The 24,122-nt window shown below is 35.6% G+C and overlaps 1 protein-coding gene across 9 annotated transcripts in view; it reads right to left on the reverse strand.

Moving 5' to 3' along the window:
- The window catches only part of LOC124357810 (eye-specific diacylglycerol kinase), a 613,754-nt gene that overhangs the window by 192,075 nt on the left and 397,557 nt on the right, over nt 1–24,122 (reverse strand). For 3 of the 9 annotated variants that reach the window (XR_006921981.1, XR_006921980.1, XR_006921979.1), the window contains exon 1: nt 4,224–5,237. The exons of 3 other annotated variants lie outside the window; for them this stretch is intronic. Coding sequence is in view for 2 of the 6 variants with exons in the window: in XM_046809866.1 (XP_046665822.1) it covers nt 4,224–5,167 (944 nt within the window). In the remaining 4 variants the exon portion in view is untranslated. Of the gene's footprint in view, nt 1–4,223; nt 5,240–24,122 lie in introns of those variants that run through there. 3 more of the 9 variants (XR_006921982.1, XM_046809866.1, XM_046809867.1) reach the window with 2 other exon arrangements.

A 24,122-nucleotide genomic window follows, 5' to 3' on the forward strand; every position in this document is an offset into this window, starting at 1 on the left:
TTGGAAACCGACTACCAGGCACTTTCTTGGCTCCTTGCCCACCCCCGTCAGCTCGGGAAGATTGGGTCGCTGGGTAGTCCAAATTTCTGCCCTTAAGTTCACAGTGCAGCACGTGCGAGGCACCCAAAATATCCATAGCGGACACTCTGTCACGCATGTATCACTTACCCAACGACCACCAGAATTTATCAGAGCCGCCATGTTGTGGCGTGCTCCTAGACTTTCCTCTGCATTTTCGGACATTGTTCCACACCAACTTAAGGATCCCGAGCTGACTGCTATCATCAATGAGCTTAAAAACGGAGGTGCCCACCCTCCTTATTTTCTGTACCGAGGTGCTCTATGCTGCCGTGACAAGCAGCGGAGAAAACCTAAGTTAGTGCTGCCAAGCTTTCTTGTACCGATGGTCTTTCAGTATTTTCATTCTTCTCCTGTGGGTGGACATCTAGGGAATTCATAAGACCATCGCGAAGATTAGGGATCAGTTCATCTGGAAAGGTATGGACCGGGATATTGCAGCTCGAGTACGTTCTTGTGAGCTGTTGCTCGCTAAGCAAACCCGCTCAAAATACCAAGTTGGGTCTTTTGTCATCTGAGGTGGCGGAAAAAAACCTTTGGAGAAGGTTTTCATTGACTATGTTGGGCCTCTCCCGCGTAGCAAGTCCGGAAATAAGTTTCCTACTTGTTTGTGTGGATGCCTTCTCCAAGTTTGTTTGGTTGTTCCCATTGCGGAGTGCTACCGCGCAGCTCACGGTGCAAGCACTTCGTAACCATTTTTTTCAACACTTTGGAATCCCCGCCACCTTAGGTTTCCGATAATGGTTCACAATTTGTCTCTAATATCTTTTAAAAGAATGTGCTTTGGGCACGGAATCCGCCATGTGACTACTTCCCCTTTCTATCCTCAGCCTTCTCACGCCGAACGGTTTAATCGCAATCTTCGATCTGCTCTCATTGCCTTTCATGCGGAAAATCAGACCACCTGGGATCAACAACTACCTTGGATCCAATTTGCCTTTAATACGGCCCAGCATGAAAGTCACAAGGCGGTACCTTTCGAGTTATTATTTGGCTTTCCGCCAAACAACCCTTTGGCGAACCTTTGGAAAATTAGCGATCTTCTGCCACCTCCTGGTACTCCCGATGTGAAAGCCACTTGGGAGGCAGCCAGGCGGAATCTCATTCGGGCTAGGGAGTTAGTAAGGAGGAAGTACAACCGACGGTCGTATTGCCAATCCCTTCCAGGTGGGGGATCTAGTTTACTGCAAGGCTCACCCAGTCAGTTCGGCTGTGGACAAAAGAGCTGCTAAACTTTGCTACAGGTGGACTGGTCCCCACCGCATCTTGAAGTTTCTGACTCCGGTGACTGCCCGACTGGGAGATCCCTCAGTCCGAGAAGATTTTCAGGAAGGCGCACATATCCCATCTGAAGCCTTGCCGGAGTCATCCGTGATTTCTCTTTAGTCTGTGCGGAAGGGTTTTTAGGTCCAGAGGCCTGATCACCTCTGCTCCTTCTTCCTGATCAAGGTTCCTGTTTTCTTCTTTGTACCCACGCTACTCTTGGAGGGATTTCTTGCCTCCAACTGGATTTTCTTGGTTTTCCCCTCTGCAGACTTCAGGGTTTCCGGTTTATATTTCTTCAACCTTTGGGGGGAGAGGCATTTCGTTCAGTTCTTCTTTTTTGAAGAAATTAACAGAGGGGAGTTCCTCCTTTTGGGGGGGGAGTCTGAGCCGGTTCAATACCTATATCTCCCCGGCTCCATGTGTGTTTTATATAGTGTGGTGTGTGGTTTATTGGCTGCAGAGGCGACTGACCTTTTGAAGGCGTTTGGCCTTTCCGGCAGAGTGGCGTAAAAGACTCTGAGCTGTAGTGTACTAGTTAGGAGTAGCTCCTGTTTAATATTTTGGTTTATTTTAGTATTTTGTTTAGATTTGCTGAGCTGATTCCTTCTAACATGTGCGGCTAGGTTTACGGCCCCTCACTGATGAGGTCCAAGGGATGAGCTGTTTATCTCCTGTCATCTCTCCATCATGCGTGGTCGCAGAGAACCTTCACTTTGCGCTCTGCTGAGGGACGGCCACCATGATGGACACAACTGCTAGTCAAAATCTGTGATACCCTGCATTCTTTATTTATTTGTTATTGTTGCCATTTATATAGTTTTATATTTTGTTATTTTATTTTAAGTTAGTTTTAGATATTATTTAGTTATTTCTTGGATTTCATTAGGAGCCCGCCTTAGCCGAAGGATACCGGGTGGAATTGGCATTTCTTGTTTCAAATTATGGCGTGTCTAATTTTTTGTATGCAGGTGCACCTGACAAGAATTGTTCGAGGGTATATACTACTGCAGGCACTTTTTATTTTTTTTATTTATAATATATATATATACTTAATTATATTGACTGGATAGGCCTGTGTTTTCGTAGTAAATGAACCTGAGTATACTGACCACGGTGTTTTTTTTTTTTTTTTTACCTAGTTTAATATTGATCCGGCATCCCGTTCGCCACCATGGGCGCGCGTTTCCCTGTTGGTTTGCTGTGGGTGTGCGAGCGGCGATGTAAGGTTTCAATACTAAGCCCATAATTAGAGTTTGATTAATGAATGAATGCTACACTATAAATTTCAATTTTGCTGCAAAAAGGAACGGTTCTAAATAATGAGGGATAAGTTTACGCTATATTTTCTTGTATATTTTAACTACCAGATATGTCGAGAGAGTATGAGGTAAAGTATCATTTGTCATGAACTTATATCTTCCGTGTTACAATGCAATTTTATCTCTGTGACAAAAAGTTAAGTAAAATAATAAATAATTATTGGATAAAAACTGACGTAATTATAAAGAACGTAAAATTAACATTTAATAAATAGTTCACGTTTACAGCTGAACCAAAGTGCTCAATGACGCAAAATGCTATTAACATTCTCGATATTATGTAAATATATTAAATTTATGTAGTTGTACTTTCCGCTTATGAGACAAAATTAATATTTATGAATGTGACTAAGTAAAGTTTAAACTTGTATAAATTAACTTTATGTAACGATAAACTTAAAAGAATAGGTTTATAAGATTGTAAAATGTTCTATCTAGGGCGCACATAATACAATTTTATTTCATATCCGATTTATCAGTTAGATTTATTCGATACTTATTAGTTGGTTAAAACATTTAAAAATATACCATCATATTATTTTGATGTAGGTTTATAGGAGCAGTAAGTAAAGAGGGGGCCTTGTTTAAGGAGCATTACGCATCCAAAAAAAAATTGTATACAATTTCTTGCGATACATACCTAAATTTTATAACCCAATCTTGGTTTTTAAAACGAACCAGAACAAATAAACAATTATTATAAACATTTCCCACTTCATACAAATTTCGAATATAATAATTTGAACTAAACAGCTAATTATTTCTCATGCAAATATTTGGTGATAATATCAATACTCATAATAATAAAGAAATACATAAACGAGTGATGACGTGCTTATTTGACTGTAAATGACGCTAAAGGATAATAAAGCTCACCTAAAAGCACTAATATATTCAACATTAATGTGATAACAATATTATAAACTATATAACATTCTTAATACTGCTTACTTACCGATTCTCTTACGAAATATGCATGCTTTAAGAAAATGGTCTTTCACTGGTTTCATAGATTGATATATTTCTTCTTGATTATCTCGATGTTGCTTAACTTGTATATTCATCACCAGGAGCGAACTTGGTTGTTTTCTGTGCGAAATCTTGTTTTATGAGTGAAGCGAAACCGATGTGGGAAACACGATTAAGCACCGAAAGACAGTTTTGCTCCTTGAATTGAAAAATGGTTTTATCATACATAAAACAAATATAAATTAACAGACAATAACAGTTGTTATAAAGTATAATGAAAAAATTACAAAGTTGTTGGTTGGTGCATAAAAAAAACAAAAAACAAAAACAAAACAAAAAAAACAACAACATGTAATGTAAGCTAATGATTTGGACCTTAGTATAAGGTAACGTAAAACTTTTGTTTCGTAAACAAAATTCACGTTTGTAGAAGTTATTTGTGCAACGGCACAATACTACTATTATTGTACATTATTAACCCAAGGAATTTAATCGGATTTAAAATATAATCCAAAATTTAGTGTGTAACAAATGTACATAATAACCGGTTGTGAAACCAGTGAAGGACCGTGTGAGCGTACAGGCACATACCCCTTCTCAGACGTGCGTGCAGAAGTCATGGCCAGTGCTTTGTACCGGGCCTGGGTGTCGGTCGGCAGGACGATGTCTACTGACCGAGAGCGGAGGGCGTTAGGCCCGAGCGGTGGAGGCTCCAGCAACAGCTGAGTCGAAGGAACCTCGGGGATCTCCTCCGTCTTGCCGGCGTGCTTGTTGATGAAGCAAGAGTCCACCGAGGCCGCACGGTCCCGCTTCAGCTCAGGAACCGCCAGGAAGAACTCACTGACTATCAGGGAATTGGGGACGGGTGTGGGAGGAGGTTCATCCGGCGAAGGGGGCTCTAGAAGGTTTTCGTTGAATATAAAGGCTTCTTGACGTTCCAGTTTGGGAGAGGTTATCGATCTTCTCCGGGTCGAAGGGGAAGGCGGATCGTCGAACGCGGAGGGCGTACTGGGGTTGGGCGACAAAGTGACGGTGATACAACACTGAGGGGTCATCGGAGTCAGAGGCGGCTCCAGGTCCAGGTCCAGGAGGGGCTCGGGGTCACTGTCGATGTCGTCTTCGGTGGACGTGTCGCTGTAACTGAAGGATCTCAGGTGTGGGGGATCCTCCCCCGGCGGTGTCCTCATCCTCAGGTACTCCTCCATGTAGATGCAGTGGACACACACCGGTGGGGACTTATCACCGGACGATCTCCTCCGTTGAAACCGTCCGCGGGGAACTTCCAAGAACATGCCCGGGTCCTCTCCCCCACCGCCGCCTCCATCGAAGCTCTTTGATCGCTGCGAGTGGGTGGGGACCGACAGGAAGCTCCCCGACTCGGACGTCTGGTGCTGGAGGGCCCGCTTCGCCTCCAGTTGGATCTCGTCGAAGGAGGCGGACCGCACCTGCTTGGGCACCTCCAAGCTGCTCTGGGTCTTCATCTCGGCGCCGGTAGGGGTTCGGGACCGCTTGAACGTGGTGCGCAGACGCTGCATGACCCGTCAGTCCCCGGCGCCCGGGCTTCCCGCCATTCATGCACGGGCAGCTGCAACCACAGACAACCATAAGACAACGACTGTACAACCTCGACAAGACAACCCTATAAACACTTGTGCAAGCTTCCATTTACAGTGAATATTGACGTAAACTATGACTAACTGACAATATAGGTATGAGCCACATATTCTTACTGGCTAATAATATAACTATTTACGAGTATTTTACAAACACAGCACATATTCAAAGATACTATCATAGCATATTTATATATTACAAAAAAGAATACATTTTAATTACTATTAGAAATATTTAGTGAATTAATTACCCATCACAATAAACCATAGGCACTTCTGCATTACATAGCTATACAGATATATATATATATATATATATATATATATATATATATATATATATATATATATATATATATTTATAGACAGTGGCAATACTGTGCTAAAATTAGTCAGATTTCAACCGCATAACACTCAAGCCACGGATAACAAAACAGATTTTGCTGTAACCACAAAAGCCGAGGTTTCATGTGTTACTGCACTGTCAATGCCAAAACATTGATAGCATTAATAATTCAATTTCAATTTAGTTTTCCACCCACTACTAATCGTCTAACTCCAACACTCGTGAATGTGTAAACAGATATTTATTTGAAAAAGGTTTTGTATCACAAAATTCGATGACTGCGCAATACTTAAGGTATTAGTAAAACATAAATCCCTTTCTAGTGGAACATTTCTTTACAAGGATTCAAGTTTTATCCTGTAAAATTGATAAACGTACTAAACAACGACGTGAAAACATTATTACGAACGCACGCTATTGTTTGTTGTAACGGCTCAGCTCTAAGGAGGGGGATTACTGTTCATCAATACTTAATCACTGTTTCATTCAAGGTTTTAAAATCTTCTAAAGAAATTAGTTGTTCCAATATGTTTTGCTTGCATTGCTACAATTATACAATTTATAATTTGAATGTTGTACAGTGCTTAATTTCAATTACTAATTTAGAAAATGCAAACTCACAATACCACACGCTGGTACCAAAATAGCATGTTACAATTGCAATTAAAATTAACAGTGCTTAATATCTCGTTTCCACTAAAAGAATTCAATACATCCAGAATTGCACTTTAAGTTTCATATTTTAATATATCAATAACAGTTGAATATGGGAAAGAGTATGCAATGTGTCAGGAATCAAACTTTGTTCCTGAGTCAGGTCTAGCGCGGCTTCAAACTTTGTTATCGACGAAAATTTTACTATTCACCTCACACTTAACCGACTCTCTACCTTATTCTTAATGTTCTCTATTTGTCAGTAATGCACACTGAGACCGCTAGATCGCGTGAGCATGATCGTATCCTGTTTTAGCCATTACAGTGATGACGCAGCCTGAACTTGGTACATAGGTTCCTATTAATCCCAAGAAGAACTGGATTGATTTTTAGATAAAAGTAAACGGAAATTTCGACAATATACGCTCCAAAATCCTCTATATAAAATTTCAAGTAGCCTATAGTATTTGGTTTGATACTACAGTATTTCTGCGTTATCAGATTCCTACTTATTGATAATAATAATAGCCTTTAATTATTAATAATTAATTCGGGTTTAATTAGACTATTATGTTTGACTAATAAGGGAATTTTATATTTTCAATATACGAGTTCGTATGAATAAACATAACAATGTGGACATGACAAATAAACCATGTATCATTATGTAACACACTCGTTTCAAAGGGTGATAATTAAATTTCGAATATGTGGATTTGTTATTTTTGCCATTCATGGAGATGTATTTATTATTTGATGTATCACAGTAGAATGACGCTCTGACAACGACGGAGGGGGGAGGGGTTAGGTAACCACAGCCATTATCTGTTTATTTTGTCCGGACAATGTGTTAATGACATGTAGAGGGCGTATGTGGACAGTAACATTTACATGTACGACGGCCTGCTTTATTTAATGTGCTGTGGCTTATTCCCCTTCAACTGAGTACATGTCAAATTCTCATTGACTTTATTACCACTTCGTACATGCCAACTTGCGTTGAATTCAGAAAAAAAAATTCTTGTGTATTATCTTATTTTGATAAAGTATTAAAAAACATTGCAAATGTCCCACAGCCTTGTCACAACAGTCCAAGGCGCGATCTACAAGTCAGAGTGAGACCTTTATTGTCCCCGACATATGTGTCCTTTCTGATCTCGAATATCACATTTGGTAGGAACAAACACATTTTGATATTTTTAGTGTTGTTACCCTCAAAAGCACAACATTCGTGACCTACGTGAAAATGTTTTAACCATATTACATTTTCAAATCCTGTTATGAAACTCAAGGATTTTGTTAAAAATTATACTTAATGTGTAACCTAATGTTACATAATAATATATTATATTATTGTGATTTTTTGAAGAAATCGTAATTCGTAACACTCCAGTATTTGTTACCAATTTACGAAGTATCATTATTCTCCATCTGATGTAATGCATTTACGAGGACAATAACTCACAGCTATGTCGGTAAGCCTAGTAAAGCATTTATATGGGGCTATTAATCTGCATGGTTTCCAGGTAACGTTCAGCTTTCCTTTACTTTTCATAACCTGAATTCAATGTATCCTTGTTGGTGACAGAAAGGAAGTTGGGGTGTCTAATGGAGAGAAGGAGCAATGTAAATTTCTAATATTGCGTTGACGAACGGAAGTGTATTTTTGCCACATGAACGAGTACAACGTTACCTGTAATGCTTCCTCATTAAATGTAATTGTGTTGTACATGTGTATATTTCTGACTATCCTTATGTATCAATTACTTTACAGCGGATGAGGTACCGCACATATTACAAACGTAGCCAATTGATAGTCTAGTGAATATATATTTCTTACATAGAGAAAATTTTCTACATGAAGACGTGGTGTTAGTCACATCGTTGGCTACAGACGATTTATTAGGCGTGGATGGGGTAAAATCATGCCAGTGTGGGTCAGTTAGTTCTACTGGGAACTAGTATAATTATTTGGGACAATGCCGCTAGAGTTCTCCAGCCAATTTACATCAATATTTACTATACATATCCTGTAATAATATACTTATCCATTACGTAATTTTTATTTTATTAATTTGTACATTTGCTATTACTATAATGATTTAACATCAAATAAACCCAACATTATACTAAAAGTTAGAGTCCTTGATTAATAAAAAACAGTTATATAATCAAAGTAATTAAGACATAAATTATTAATTTTAGTTAATTATTGAATTATACAGAATGTTGAGCGAACAAGTACTCCCAAAGGCAGTGTAAAATTAATTAATTTTACTCCATACTGTTTACGAGCAGGTCAGTCAGTATGTATTGCATTTATTACAATACGGATTTGTTACCAGTATTTATAAATTATTCACAGCGGATGAAATGCTCACCGTCACGTTATTGGTAAACTTAATTGTTACGTTCAATGGCGTGAGTTTTATAAATTATGCAAAGCCAACAACAAAACAGAATCTGATTGGACTGCAGGTGGATCTATTGTTTCGATAAAAGGATGTTTTTTGTACAAGTGATTTGTATTTCCATTGCAACAATTTTGTGTTATTACTTTGTAAACCTTGTATAAAACCCACTATTGTTAATGATCTTTATAATGAACATTGAATTGAATATTTCGCGGATACATATGAGAGGACTGAAAGGCGGGAATACAATGGAATAAATTGGGTAGTAGGACTGGGACAGTTTGCTAACAACTGTTGCCCATTAACCATAAATTGGAAAAGTTCATTCAACAAGTTTATAAACATCAGTGCAGATGGCAGGAAATGATTTTACCGTTTGATGTTTGTGTGTTATTGTCACTTTAATCGAACTGTATTGTGTATTGTACTAAACGTGGCAGAATTGCATGGCAGCTATGTAAAGAAGTACAAAAATACAATTGAAATGTTCCTCTTGCAAACGATAGCTATTTATTGCTTACTGTTTGGAAACGTTATCGTTAAAAATAACGATTATATAAAAATAGTTTGGGATTTCTAAAGTTTAATGCTCTGAAATATATTTACATGGTTTATACATACCTGTATTTACCTGGAGGATTATAAAAATCTAAAAATAATAATGGAATTAAAATATCCGTGGTCATGACAATTTTAATAAAGAATTTTACATTAATATATCGGGTCTAAGTTAACACTAGGATTTTAGAAGAAGGTGCGTTAAAAATCACATAAATTACCTAAAAATTTATCAGTCTTACCAGTATAAGTTATAAATCAATATAACAGATTATCAAGGAATTCGATAACAGGTATGAGCAGAACGAATGAGTTATTGCACAGGCAAACAGGTTTGTGGACTTCCATCACCTAAAGTTAATTTAATGTAGGATTTGAATGACCTAAATTAAATTAGCTTTTTTAAATTAGCTAATTTAAATTAGCCATTTGGATATACGAGGAAATGGATTGATCACACGCTACGACAAGTGTTTGAACATCGGTGGAAACTATGTCGAAAAATAGTTTAAGATTGGGCTTCCATGTAGAAATAAAAATGTATTGAAAACAATTGTTTTACTTGTTTTTTAAAACGATACTTACTCTCTGAACAAGCCTCGTAAAATACGAGGATTTGAAAAGTGTTTACTCGTTTTAGGAAGTATTATTAGCATCTAAAAGTAAAAAATGGAATAAAAACCTTTGTGGTATAGCAAGTTTAATATTTAAAATTGAGGTGTTTTTGTATTGAGAGTCTAGTATTATACCTATAAATAGTAGAGTACAACGTTATTTGTCACACCAATAAGATGTCTTTGGTACCTAAATGTCAATGAAGACTTTACAACTTGGGTATTTGTAACGCTCTGATAGTTTGTCAGGCATTTAATTTTGATCTGAAAACTAAAAAAATGGTTTAATTAAAGGTAAATGAATCACAGACTGTTGAAGTTATGCCGTGAATTCTTTACGCCGACAATTTAATATGTTTTTTTTTTTTAATTTACTAACAAAACATTTAAAACGTGCAAACCTAAGTTTTTACTAGTAGTGTGCTAAAGAATTTAGTGGAAATTTATAAAGACTCATTGTTCATGTAAACAGTTAACAGTATATTAGTAATAACTTTTTAGTGAGCCATTTCTTAAGCTTCGGTAAAGTTTATTTTAGAGGGAAAAGTTTTGACGTAAAACTTTAATTTCGTCGCTGTTTAGTATGGAAATTAAGAGATATTATTTATTTGTCAACAAAACACACAAACATTTGTTTTTGTATGTCTTGTCTCAAAAGTAAAATCTCAAAAAGGACACCAGAGAGCTATTTAACAGCCTGTTTCGTTTGGCTAGCATACTAAAGCGAAGCGGGTGATTGGGAGGCGCTGTAGTGTAAGGTACGAACACCTGCCTCAAGGATGCGCCTCGCTCTCCTGGAACAGAAGAATGCAGATGACGTCACACGATCTATAGTACAATTCGAACCGGGTGATTGGGAGGCGCTGTAGTGTAAGGTACGAACGCCTGCCTCAAGAATGCGCCTCGATCTCCTGGATTAGATGCATGTAGATGACGTCACCCGATCTATAGTACAATTCGAACCGGGTGATTGGGAGGCGCTGTAGTGTAAGGTACGAACACCTGCCTCAAGGATACGCCTCGCTCTCCTGGAGTAGATGCATGCAGATGACGTCACACGAACAGCAGGATTGGCAGTAATTTAATTAACCGCGGCTCACCAATGAACAGCGGGTTGCGTGAATCAGATTACCCTGTTTGCGCTACCAGTGGCATCCTCCGTCATGTTTCCGCTAATTGCGAATCGTCTCTACATGTTTGCACCGTACAAACGCGGCAGTTTGTGAACTCTAACTGGATGAATTGGGGTCTATATATGAGAGACGTTGTTAAATATGTTAGCCTGAGCTACGTCTTTCCCAACTTTCGTACCAACTAGGAATTATGATTGGTTCATAAAATCAGGAAAAATTATGTCAATTAAAATTAATCACAAACCATTATGATGTTAAGAATGAAAATAATGTTGTTAACTTACAATTTACGCATTAATGGACAATAAGTCGTTAAGACTATGTGAAATTCTTTGGCGAATGAGTGTTGCAATCTTTTTTAGTCACTGATTTTTACTATAAGAATAATACTTTCTTCATTGTTTTAATACAATAAAGGTATTATTAGCATATAAAAGTAAACAATGGGCTCAAAACATTCGTGGTATAGCAAGTTTAATATTTAAAACTGAGGCGTTTTTGTATTGAGGGTCTAGTATTATTTAAATTTTGCAATAGAGACTATTTGGAACGGTACATTACACTGTATACTTTAGTAGGTGTTGGTTTACAGTTTTTTTAGTATGGATATACAAAAATACTATAGATTTGCATTTGCATAGATGTAATGAACGTTGTACAGAATATACATTATAAGCAATTAATATTAAAGGTAATCTTATTATTACAATTCATTATTTTTAAACCGCTATATTTATATGGTAAAACATTTATAGATTTAAGACAGATACCTTTTTTAAACGCAGTTTTAAACTTTAGCCCGATGTTAAAAGCAGAGCCTCAGATGCACGGCTCGTATCTATACCACAGTGCCCTCTTATTTTACGTTCTAAAATAGAGTCTAAAGTTTTATGCCATACTCATTAAAAACCTACAGTATAGACTATTGGGAGTAACGAAATGGCTCTACGAATATTATACATTACAATATTTACTTTTTGTCAGTCTACCTCTCTGTGCGACAGCTCGTGGTCGAAAGGTTATATGGATTTGTGAATTGGTACTTAGGTTCCTCCAGATTCAAGAAAGAACAATATAATTATCGGGACAAAAGGTCAAAGAGCACTCCGATTAGCTCTCTTTTTGTCAGTCTACCTCTCTGTGCGATAACTCTTGGTCGAAAAGGTTTATTATATTATACTGGTATGACTAATAATTTTGTACGTAAAATTTCACGGGATTTTAACGAAACTTCTTCTAAAATCCTAGCATAAAACCAAACACAATAATAGCTCAGTTCCAAAATATTAAAATTTCCAAGGCCGCGAATATTTTAGTTCCATTATTATTTTTAGATGATTATAAAACAAAACAAGTTAATGTATTTCACATTTAAAATATTTTAATCCATTTATATATCCAAAATTAGATTTAATTATCCTTATTTTTTTATTCAAAATTTACGTAGCTATCATTTATGAGAGGAACCTTTAATTTGCATTTTTCGTACTTCGTTACATAGCTGACATGCGATCCTGTCATGTTAAGCGCAATGCACATAAAAGTTCGATTAAAGTGACAATCAAACACAAACTTCAAACGGTAAAATCATTTCCTGCCATCTGCACTGATGTTTATAAACTTGTTGAATGAACATTTCCAATTTATGGTTAATGGGCAACAGTTGTTTGCAAACATTAAAATCCCAGTCCTAAAACCCAATTTATTTCATTCTGTTCCGCCTTTCAGTCCTCTTATATATATCCGCCACATACTCAATTCAGTGTTCATAATAAAGATCACTAACAATAGTGGGTTTTATAAAAGGTTTGCAAAGTAATAACACAAAATTGTAGACATGGACATTCAAATCACCTCTACAAAAACCATCATTTTGTGGAAACAATAGATCCACCTGCAGTCCAATCAAACTCTGTTTTGTTGTTGGCTTTGCATAATTTATACAACTGACGCCATTTGCAAGTAACAATTAAGTTTACCAATTACGTGACGGTGAGCATTTCATCCACTGTGAATAATTTACAAATAATTTTAACAAATCCGCATTGTTAATAAATGCAATACACACTGACTGACCTGATCGTAAACAATGTGGAGTAAAATTAATTAATTTTACACTGCCTTTGGGAGTACTTGTTCCCTCAATATTCTATATAATTAAGTACTTTATTAATAACTTTAAATTTAATAATTTTTTGTAAAAATACTTGGATTAACTAACCGATATTTATTAGCTGTGTCAGACGAGAATCCTTACTACTATAACAGAGGACAATAGTAAGGACGACAGGCGAGACCTAACGGTCCTCTGTCAGTCTGTCTGTGTCTGCGAAGGACATTGAAGAAGATCTGATTATGATAAAGGCTTTTTTTAGAAATTTTAAACTAGATTTAAAGAATAGTACTGACAATGTTTTTGGAAATATTCAGCACAAGAATCGTTCAAATACATAACTGTTTCAATAAATGTAAGAAAGTAAAATTCATTTACTATGGATTCCGTGTCGGAGATTTTGATTACGGAAACTTCTGCCGCGACTGATAACATTATCACAGACATTCCAACCGCGGCGGTATCCCTCGTCACAGCTGTCTCTGACCATGATGAGTAGCTAGTCACTTGTCAGAATGTTCCCCTTCCACTCGCCCCCTCAGATTGTCATCACTTGATCCACTAGGCCACCCGACGTCACGACCCTTGATGGATGATTAGAACATAATTTAAAAAATTTAATTATGGTTTTACGTTTTTTATAATATTATACAGTTTTAACAATTTTTTTAGAATTTACTATTTTACAGTTTTAATTATATAATGTGGTTGATTATCTAGTAAACACTGTTAAGTTTAATTTGACTTAATTGTCCTCGTTTTTTTATATTTCAAATAAATATATAACGTTAATATAAGTAATTGTTTAAATTCCTCGTAAAGTTTTTTTCATGCTTTGAACAATTGAATCAGAATTATTTGTTTAAAAGCAATAAAGAGATCTATTATTATTATATTATTTCAGGTCTTTATTTTATAATATTTACTAACGTTCATCTACACAGTTTTATTTTTCCACTACAGTATTGGCAAATAGTACAAATTCTTAATTTTACGAAAAATGTAAAACACTAAATCTTAATAGTATCTTAAGATCTACAAAAAAACTAGCGAATTCTAACGGCATGGTCCCAAACCACTGATAATATTTCCAAGCAAACGAACTGGCTGACGCTGGTGCGATGTTACTTCATACACGCATACTAACTCGACTGGAGCCACAATGTAACATTACAGAGAGTCTGTTCTATGTACGAAAATATATTCGGTAGGTAATCACTTTTCTACACTGTAATGTGTGGGGCACCTCCTCTCTTTTGAAGTAAACGTTTTAATAACGTGCGTCAGAATCATACACGTACACAACACAACCACATTTTAGAAAGGACTTGTACATGTGCCTAAAAATAAACTCCCGATTCGCCAATTTAGATATTCTCAGTTAACAAAATATAATAATGAGAGCCAAGGGTTAAAATTTCATTACAACTCTCTTATAATTATATATTCCAATTGATAACTCAGTACAAGAAAATTATTGAAAATATAAAAATTAGCCTGCGAAAACGACACAAAGAAATATCCCCAGATGTATTTTTGTAGTATATTAACATGGCTGTCAATATTTGTTCAAAAACAAATCAAACACCATATATTAAGCAACATTATACATTCTTCTTGTAAAAGGCTGATATGACAGCGATTGAATAATACTTAGTATTATAATGCCTACACATTTTTAACGAAGCATGAGTTTTTACAAACAATGTCACATGTATTTATTTTACCTATATTCAGTTTTACCAAGTTTCAGAATAGTTAAAAAAAGTATTATGCATTTCAACGTAAACCACTACTTTTAGTTTTATCACATTAACAAAAAGAGTAAAAATATCAAAATGTATTGTGATGTCTACAATACATGATGTTCGAGCTCAGAAAGGACACATATGCCGGGGGCATAAAGGTCTTACTCTGACTTTTAGATCGCGTCTTGGACCTTTGTGACGAGGCTGTTAGATATTTGCCATTCTTTTTTATACTTTTTCCAAATTTCATAACTTGCACGACGTTTTTCCTGAGTTCAATGCAAAATGGTATATACGAAGTAGTAATAAAGCCAATACTAATTTGTCATGGTTGGATGGGAACTGAATAAGCCACAGCACATTAAATAAAGCAGGCCGTCGTACATGTAAATGTTACTGTCCACATACGCCCTCTACATGTCATTAACACATTGTCCGGACAAAATAAACAGATAATGGCTGTGGTTACCTAACCCCTCCCCCCTCCGTCGTTGTCAGAGCGTCATTCTACTGTGATACACCAAATAATAAATACATCTCCATGAATGGCAAAAATAACAAATCCACATATTCGAAATTTAATTATCAGCCTTGACACGAGTGAATAGCATGATGATACATGGTATATTTGTCATGTCCACATTGTTATGTTTTATTCATATGAGTTCCCATTCATTTTCAATATACCCCAACATTTCGTAATTAAGTCAAGTAAAGTAACCAAGTGAAAACCAGTTATGCAAATTTTCAATGTAGCTTTAAGCCCGCACAGCGTGAAACACGGAAATGGGCTTTAGTAAAATGAACCGGTAAAATACAATACAATATTTAGATTGCATATCAAATACGAGATGTCAGCAACTCAGTCTGTTCATTTAGTTAAAATCCAATAATTTTAATAAAAAGCAGAAATAGTAATTTGTAATTAAGTTTTCTAAACAAACTTGTGTGAAAGAAAACATAATATAATTATTGCAAATAAGAGTGCCACTCTTATAAAAGAATGGTCTCTCGAATCAATGCTCAGAGCTTATTTGTAGAAGACAAACGAGTACTTTACTTGTCAGAGCAAACTCGGCTCATGGCGCAATCGGAGGAAAGTACTGGTAGCCAATTACTGTCCGGCGTAAGTAATGAGCCATTGAGGACTGAGCTACTTATCATCGAGACAAATCACTGCTTATTGCGGAATCTACAAGACAGCAGTGTCAGTTGTTTCTTTAGTTTTCTATAATTTTATAATGCATCATACACAAGGGATTTCGAAGCTGTTTTTATCTGGCTTTCAAATTTATCATGAATGAGGCAGACAATTCACTTGCTGCATTTCTCTCAACACTAGAAGCAACATATCACCCCAACGACACGGCAGTAGCCGAAAGCCGGCAACGAGCAAAGTGTTACGTTTTGGCGATGTAATAGCGAATAGTTGTCAATAATATTAAACCGCTCTTACAGGGCATGTTACCCAAGTGACAACAATAAGTGAATATAAACTGGAACTTGCATCGTTACGCTGATCTATTGAATAAACTGAAAATCTATTTATGTGCTCCAACACAGCATTGATCAATAAAATAATTTTATATTTGTCTTCAAATAAGTTCGATTATATAGGGTCTAACGGCGTGAGATTATATAATAATCTACTACTTAGTTGTTTGTATACATTAGCTTGCTTGAATAGTATTATTATTATCCAGGATCCACTCTTTACCCAGAAATCAATCATAAAGACATATTTCGGTTGGTGTATCACGCTAACAAAGTGGTTTTGGATATGAGTTTATAAAACACTGTTTCAACGTTTTCAGTAGTAGAATGCACTGTACGAGTCTGTGGCAAGTACTGAACTGTCCATATTCATGAAATATTACGAGATACGGTGTATTCTTGACAAGCACCATATATTCGTAAATTTTTACTTAAAAGCAACCACTAGAATTGTTTAAAGTTATAATTCCTTATGTAGAACTATTTTCAGCGACGCATAGTAAACTCAGATAATAAAATCACGTTTCATTTTTTTTAATCTGTAAGTCACTTGTATGGTGCAGCCAGTTAAATTAAACATACTTGTATTATTCAGAAGTATTCAACCTACTTCAAACAAGCTTACACTATTTTCACCACACTGTTAATAAACATATAATCACACACGCATATTGTCTATTAGTAACCCGTATTGCGAAAATCAGATTGAATGGCACTGATTGTATTTACGTGAAAGTAGACTATAATAGACTATGTCTTTCATCAAAACATGCTACCTAGGGAGGCGTAGAAGATTTTCGAGGGTAGCGTCAGAGTATAAGAATAATGGAATTGTTGGAGAACACGGCTTGCAAGGGATTCTTGTAATGCTTACTTGTCAGTTTGTTTATTGTGTTATTTTTAACGCTTGCACGGTTTGTTAGTAGTATACTGCAGTTTTGGAACCAGTAAACATAAAAAGTGGTACAGACAAGTTATACGTCGCTGTAGTACGCCTGAAAATGGCCGAATCACTGCAAAAAAGACTGTATAGTGATTATTGTATTAAATATGAATTTCCTTTCATTGACAAAAACCTCACTTAGATATTTACCTCAGTGCATTGTTTTTTTTTTAGTAACGATGCCATGTAGCCTATACGTTTGAAACTTACTCAATTGGAAGTTTCCAAATAGAAAACGAGAGAGGTGTTGAAGATAAATCTACCGCTAATTAATCAACAAATCAAATGTATCAAGGTATTTTGTATTATATAAAAATGTAATTGGACAGTATTTTCCAGGTGGTAGGACAGACAGCTGGCGAGTTAAGTAGATAAGAGATCCCTTTAAACCGCTGTGGGTGTACTTCATAAGCACATTACGAAACAGGCGATCGACATAAATAGTTATTCTCAAAGATTGGCGGAATTTCAAAACATGGATGTTAAATGTTTTTGGTTGAGTTATCTGCCTTTTTACCCACAAATTGCTTTTGAAGCTGCAAAGTTGTTAAATGCCATTTTAATTCACATACCTTTGTGAGTTTGGATTTTTAAAATTGCTTTTTCTAATGTCAAAACAACGAGCAAGATTGATCGTTGAAACTGCGATGTGCTTTGTCACAGTTACAACCAGATATTAAAAATATTAGGGAAACAAACAACCTTCTCACTGCGTTACAAAGTAACTGCGTTACCTTTTCTATATTTTGTAAAATAATACATATTTTTAGTTTGGTGTTCAACTGATTTATGAAAAAAAACTTACTAATGGAATTAAGTGTAGGCAAAAACTTTATTTCAAATAGGTAACTGAGGTAGTATTATACATTATGTAAGATATGTATCAAATATTTAATTTTAAAACGTGCAAATCTAACCTACAAATTTTACTACTCGTGTCAAATACCTCATAAGGTGATGATGGAAGATTGGAGGCGTCACCAAATGTGAGTGTACTAAGGGAGGCACAAAGCCTGAAAGGTTGAGCACCCCCGAATGAACAATCCACAAAAGAATGTGGTGTTTTATTGACTGGACGTTGGCAAAGTTCAAGAGGCTGGAAAAATTTCAATTGTGTCTTTCTGACTATCCGCACGATATGAACTATAGTCTTAAAAACTATGCATGAACTTAATGAAAAATAGAAAGAATGATTTAATGGTGGTGCATGTCCAACCATGGGATTTAGCTGAGCACCATTGATACGTTAACAAAATTTCTCTTATGTCAAAAGTGGGGGGAGGGAAGAGAGATAAAAATTAAAATATATCTATCTGTATGCCTGCAGGCTTCTAAATAATGTTATTAACTTTGCATGCACAACCTTAGCGAGGCCTGTTACGCGACACTTTAAGGTGGCGTGGCGTACTCATATCTTACAATCATCTAGCTGTAAGACGTTCCCTAATTGTAAGCATATCAAGGTACACTTAAGAAAGTGTGCTATGTAATCAAAACAATCACTGAAATTTAAATAAGCTTTTACCAATAATAATTTCAATTTAGAAAAGATAGTAGTATGCTGAGGGCGTCTGTCCTCTTCTTAAGACCTGCAGAACAAAAATTACAAACCGTTCGAATAAAATTGAATAAAAAAATCAAATAAAAAGGTCAAAGTCCTTTGCTGAAGTCAATAAATATAAAACAATGCCACTTTGTCAAATTATACGGTTGGTAAAACACCACATTTGATTTATGCCTACAAATAGTGCAATCAGTACAGCCAGGTTGCGTGACAACAGCTTTGTTTCGACCCAATCATTGCGTGTGTATTAAATATTTAAGAGCGGTAAAATGCTAATGGTGGACACTTTAGTTCACTTCTATTTGCCAGAAGTTTCCTGCAGTAACTGCTACTCATAAGCATAATGGTGCTTACAATGCGGTGCTTTCTCGACATTTACACTGGCCCGCACATTGAGTCACTCCATGTTTTATGCAAACATTCGGTCTCATCACAATTTTATTGTGTGCTTACAAAATGTTCTTACTTGGTTACGGAAAATAACTTTTGTTGGTTGCTGCTGTTACGTTTTCCCAAACTAACCGTACTCGTCACTATTGTTACGAGAATATGGGAGAATGTTCCAAATATACAGGTTCCCAACCTCTGATACTAGAGAATGTGACCGAACATTCCAGATCCCTTGCAATAACAAAAGGGATCATAGATAAATAGCGCCGTTGGAGGGGGAGGGTGGGAGGGAGGAGAGAGAGAGAGAGAGAGAGAGAGCGCTCAATGGGTTGGGTCAGTTCTTTTGATAGACCCCTCCTTACATGAGCGATGGGCACTGTGACCCTTCTACACTTGTATAGTAAATTTTGGAATTTGATTGTTTGGAAGCACCAATAACCGCATAAGGAGCTGTAGCGACGCAGCGGGGGAGTATGAACTCTAGAAGTGAACTTGTTAACGCACAGTACTAGTGATAATACTTATGACAGCTGGAATTGTGTTAGTGTTAAATAAACTCGTGTGTAAATTGATAAACAATATAGTTAATAGTGATATTGAGACAGTATACATTTTGACAGTTTTATAAACAAATAGTTTATTTAAAAGCAAGTTTATTTAATATTCTGATTAATAAATATTGTTGTAAATTCACTATTAGCCGAGTGTTCATTTAGGCAAACCCATAAAAATATGGTTAAAGGAACCTATGGATACTTGAATAAAGGGACGAAAAAGCCAAGTAGAAAAGAAGAGTGCTGACTGAGAGTAGACGGTAATTTATTTATCTAGAAGAAGGTAAAGAGGACTTAATACCAAGCAGACCCGATGATACTGGAATCTACAAATGACGTTATGATGATAGTTATAATGATTACGATTATAATGAAACATTTGTACAGCATTGAGTACCTGAATATTAACGAGAGTCATTGACTAAAAAGATGTAAATGGTATTCTAAAATGAAAAGATGTCATAAAACATTAATTTTCACCTTAACACAGATATTTATTTTGTATAATGTCGTATATCGTCCTAGATTCTCGAAATTCGATATGGAAATTTTGTATGACAAATTAGGTACAATAGATGATTATTTATCGAACTCAAATATGCTGTGTTGTAACATCGGCTTATATAATTCACTATTCTATCTGATTTTAAATACCCTACGATAACCGGCTGATACGATTTATAGATGAATCTAAAATAAAATACTTCATAAAACATTTATTTTTATTTCAACATTCAACACACTTATATATAGTCCGAGTTTTTATACACTACGACAAACAAAGAAACGTTTAAAAAAATTTAAAAATTGAAGCGAAATTTATTAGAGTATATACAAAATTTCACTTGAGACAAATTAGAATCGCAAAACAACACTCCACTTTAATTGTTCAATTTTTAATTTTAGAAAAAAGTAAGAAAAAAATGTTTTAGTCACAAACACTCAATAACCCAATTACATATTTAAATGGAATTGGCATATTTTTAACATGCAGCCAAAGAAAGTTAATGAAAAATATCCTTCCATTTTGTTTTTACCGAAAACACAAATTTCTACAACATTTTAAATGCAAATTATTAAATACCAGAAATGTTTCGTGCTTTTAAAAATAAAGCCTGCAATAGATGTGCTTAACTTCGCTAAGTCATAAATATAAATTAATAATTAAATAAAAAATGTGTTGTATATTTTTTAATCTTTAGTACGATTACTAAAAACACGTTTACTTTAACTACACTGTTTTTAATAGTTTCTACGTTAATTTGGGTGAGATTGGACATTGCTTTTCAGTCGTCAATTAATTTCCAAAAACGATATAAAATCTTTCCCACTCTCCTAGCTAAAAATATTCAATTGTGTGCGTATGTTTATTGCAGGTTTTATTACCAGCATACAGACTACCGCAGTCGACAAAGGTGTGGTTCCAGTAACAACTTACTGGTCTCACACGTTCAGATTATAAACCCGGAGTACGCTTTATAGTCCGAGGCGAGACTTTTCATCACAAATCCAAGCGGAAAATCGTCAACAAGAGCGATCGTCAACAAAAGGTGGGAAATACAAGAGCGTCGAATTGCTTTGAAGGGAGACGATGACGGCAGCAGCAGCAGCGGCAGCAATGTGGGGATCCGTGGCGTCTCTTCCACAACAGGTGGTTGCACACTTGTTGCTGCTGAGTCGGTGACGTACTTCATAGTTACAACTAACCGAATCGGTTTAACGAACAACAAGCAATTAGCAATCGTGTAATCGTATTGAGCGTGAAAATGTGAATTCTCAATATACTGTTTTTAATCGTTTTATTTACTGATAAATTTATAAATCACTTATTATATAAGGAACTTTTCTAATTTTAAAGAATAATTGTTGAAAACGTATGTAATCTTCTTTTTTATATTTTCCAAATTGGCAGAATTATGTGTATTTCATCAATTAAAATTAAGGAACTGAGCAACTAATTTACACTGATAGATTTATTTAAGATTTATTTCATATTATTTTCGATTTATATTCAAACAAATGCCAAATATGTATTTTCTTCGTTATTTGTTGAACGATTCTTAACAAAGAGGCACTCACAGTATTGTATTTCTTACATATACTTAATGTATTTTAGAGAAATAGTGCAAATGTACAATATTAATTTTATATCAACAATTAATTAATAACATATACCACTATGAAACCAGAGAAATAATGTCATAAACTTTACACTCTGCGTAAGGCCTAAAGAAAATTAGTCTAACTTATTCCGTTATTATCTCTTTTAGGTATTACCGTATATTATTAGTATATATGATCAAGTGATTGAGTAATTTTACTTATTAACTACGTTACTGGCGATTTTTATTTGCAGTCTAATACAAATGTATGTGAACAGCTGTCAGAGAGTTCAAACATAAAAATGTAAATAATAAATCCTTTTTTTAATAATACTAAAAACCTTGCTCAACACTTACATAAGTCTAGCCCTTTCTTATTAGAGAAGCTTTCTCTAAAAACGTAAACCGTAAACGATGTAAATGTTTTTGTTCAAATGTTTAAACATTTATAAATTAAAGACACAAATCATTTTTTTACTAATTGATAAAAACCAATTAAGGTAAGTAGTTGTTATATACCAGACCTCCAAAAAATTAATTTCAGTACAAAAAAATATTTAAATTGCGGTAATTGATGACAGCCTGGTCCAAACAGAACGAGTTAACGCTGTGCAGGTTCATAAACAGACTAATTGATAATGTTGTTGGTCCGTAATTGATCCTGGACCAATCCAAATATTGAGTGATTCGGAGCCGATTCCCAGAACAATTAGCAGTAAATAGTCGGGTAATGACATGCTTTACACTAATCTAATGACCGAGTACCATTTAAGAGCATAAACATTGAATTTGTGCATAGAGATTCACAATCTACTGACATTCAATGTAGGAAACAAGTCCTAAGGTAACTGTAGCAATACAAATTACCACACAATGATTTTATTCGCATTTAATGAGAACATTCAAGTAGGAAAAACGATATGCAGATGAAGTGTAATTTAACACTCAATTCTAGTGCAACATAAGCACGACCTGGCGTTGATGTGACGTGGTGATAAGTTTTCAGTTAGTAAATGACTTTTTATTTGTTTTCTATGAAACATTCAGCTGTGTATGTGGTCTATTATTTTACTATCAGGGTAAAAAAACCCATTAAATATTGGTTGAGTGACTCACGTACGTATAACAGAATTTGTATCAATATACCATCACGATTATGCCGACGGAAATCGAATCAAAAAGGGTTTCCCCCCATATTTTTCCCTGAACGCCTTATGGATTCGATGAATTTGAATACAAATTTCAATCAACGTTTATATGGTATATGTTTAACCTTAGATACTTCTTGAATAGTATTTGAATTTAATAGGTTTGGAACGAAAAACATATTCCATAACACTAACGACGTAGTTCTGACGGAAACATAAAAATTTAAAATGTATTTTATAAAGAAATACCATTTAAATCATTAATGAATGATATGAAACAAAGATAGAATAAATAAATATGTAAACAAGCTGAGTAGAATAACATTTTTCAACATGTAAAATGCTTAGACATGTACATTGTTCATCCAGTCAAATTAATAAAATAATATAATGGATAGAAAATAAAATAGGAAATATAAAGCCCATGATTCCGTAGACCGGGATGTCCTCCACAGAAGGTAAAAAACCTTCATAGACCGGAAAAGCTTAGGGCTTAAGGTCCACAGATATTTTTGTAGCCCACAGAGATTGGGAGCACTTTTCATAGAGCGGGAATACTCCGTGTGTGGGAACTCCCACCAAATCGAGAGTCTGCTAGAGTCTAAAACTTCCAGAGACCTGGGCCCAAAGAAGATGGATTCCTTCAAAGAGCGGGAATACTCCGTCCATGCAAGTGGTTGGGAACTCCCACCAAATCGAGAGTCTGCTAGAGTATAAAACTTCTATAGACCTGGGGCCCAAAGAAGATTGAATCTTTCATAGAGCGGGAATACTCCGTGTGTGCAAGTAGTTGGGAACTCCCACCAAATCGGGAGTCTGCTAGAGTGTAATACTTCCAGAGACCTGGGACCTAAAGAAGAAAAACTTTCGTAGAGCGGGAATGATCCGTGTGTTCAAAGTGGTTGGGAATTACCACCAAATCGGGAGTCTGTTAGAGTGTAATACTTCCATAGACCTGGGACCTAAAGGAGATGGAATTTTCCTAGAGCGGGAATGATCCGTGTGTTCAAGTGGTTGGGAATACCGACCAAATCGGGAGTCTGTCAGAGTTTAATACTCCCATAGACCTGGGACCTAAAGAAGATGGAATCTTTCGTAGAGC

This window comes from Homalodisca vitripennis, chromosome 3 (assembly GCF_021130785.1).
Source record: "Homalodisca vitripennis isolate AUS2020 chromosome 3, UT_GWSS_2.1, whole genome shotgun sequence".
Taxonomy (NCBI): Eukaryota; Metazoa; Arthropoda; class Insecta; order Hemiptera; family Cicadellidae; genus Homalodisca; species Homalodisca vitripennis.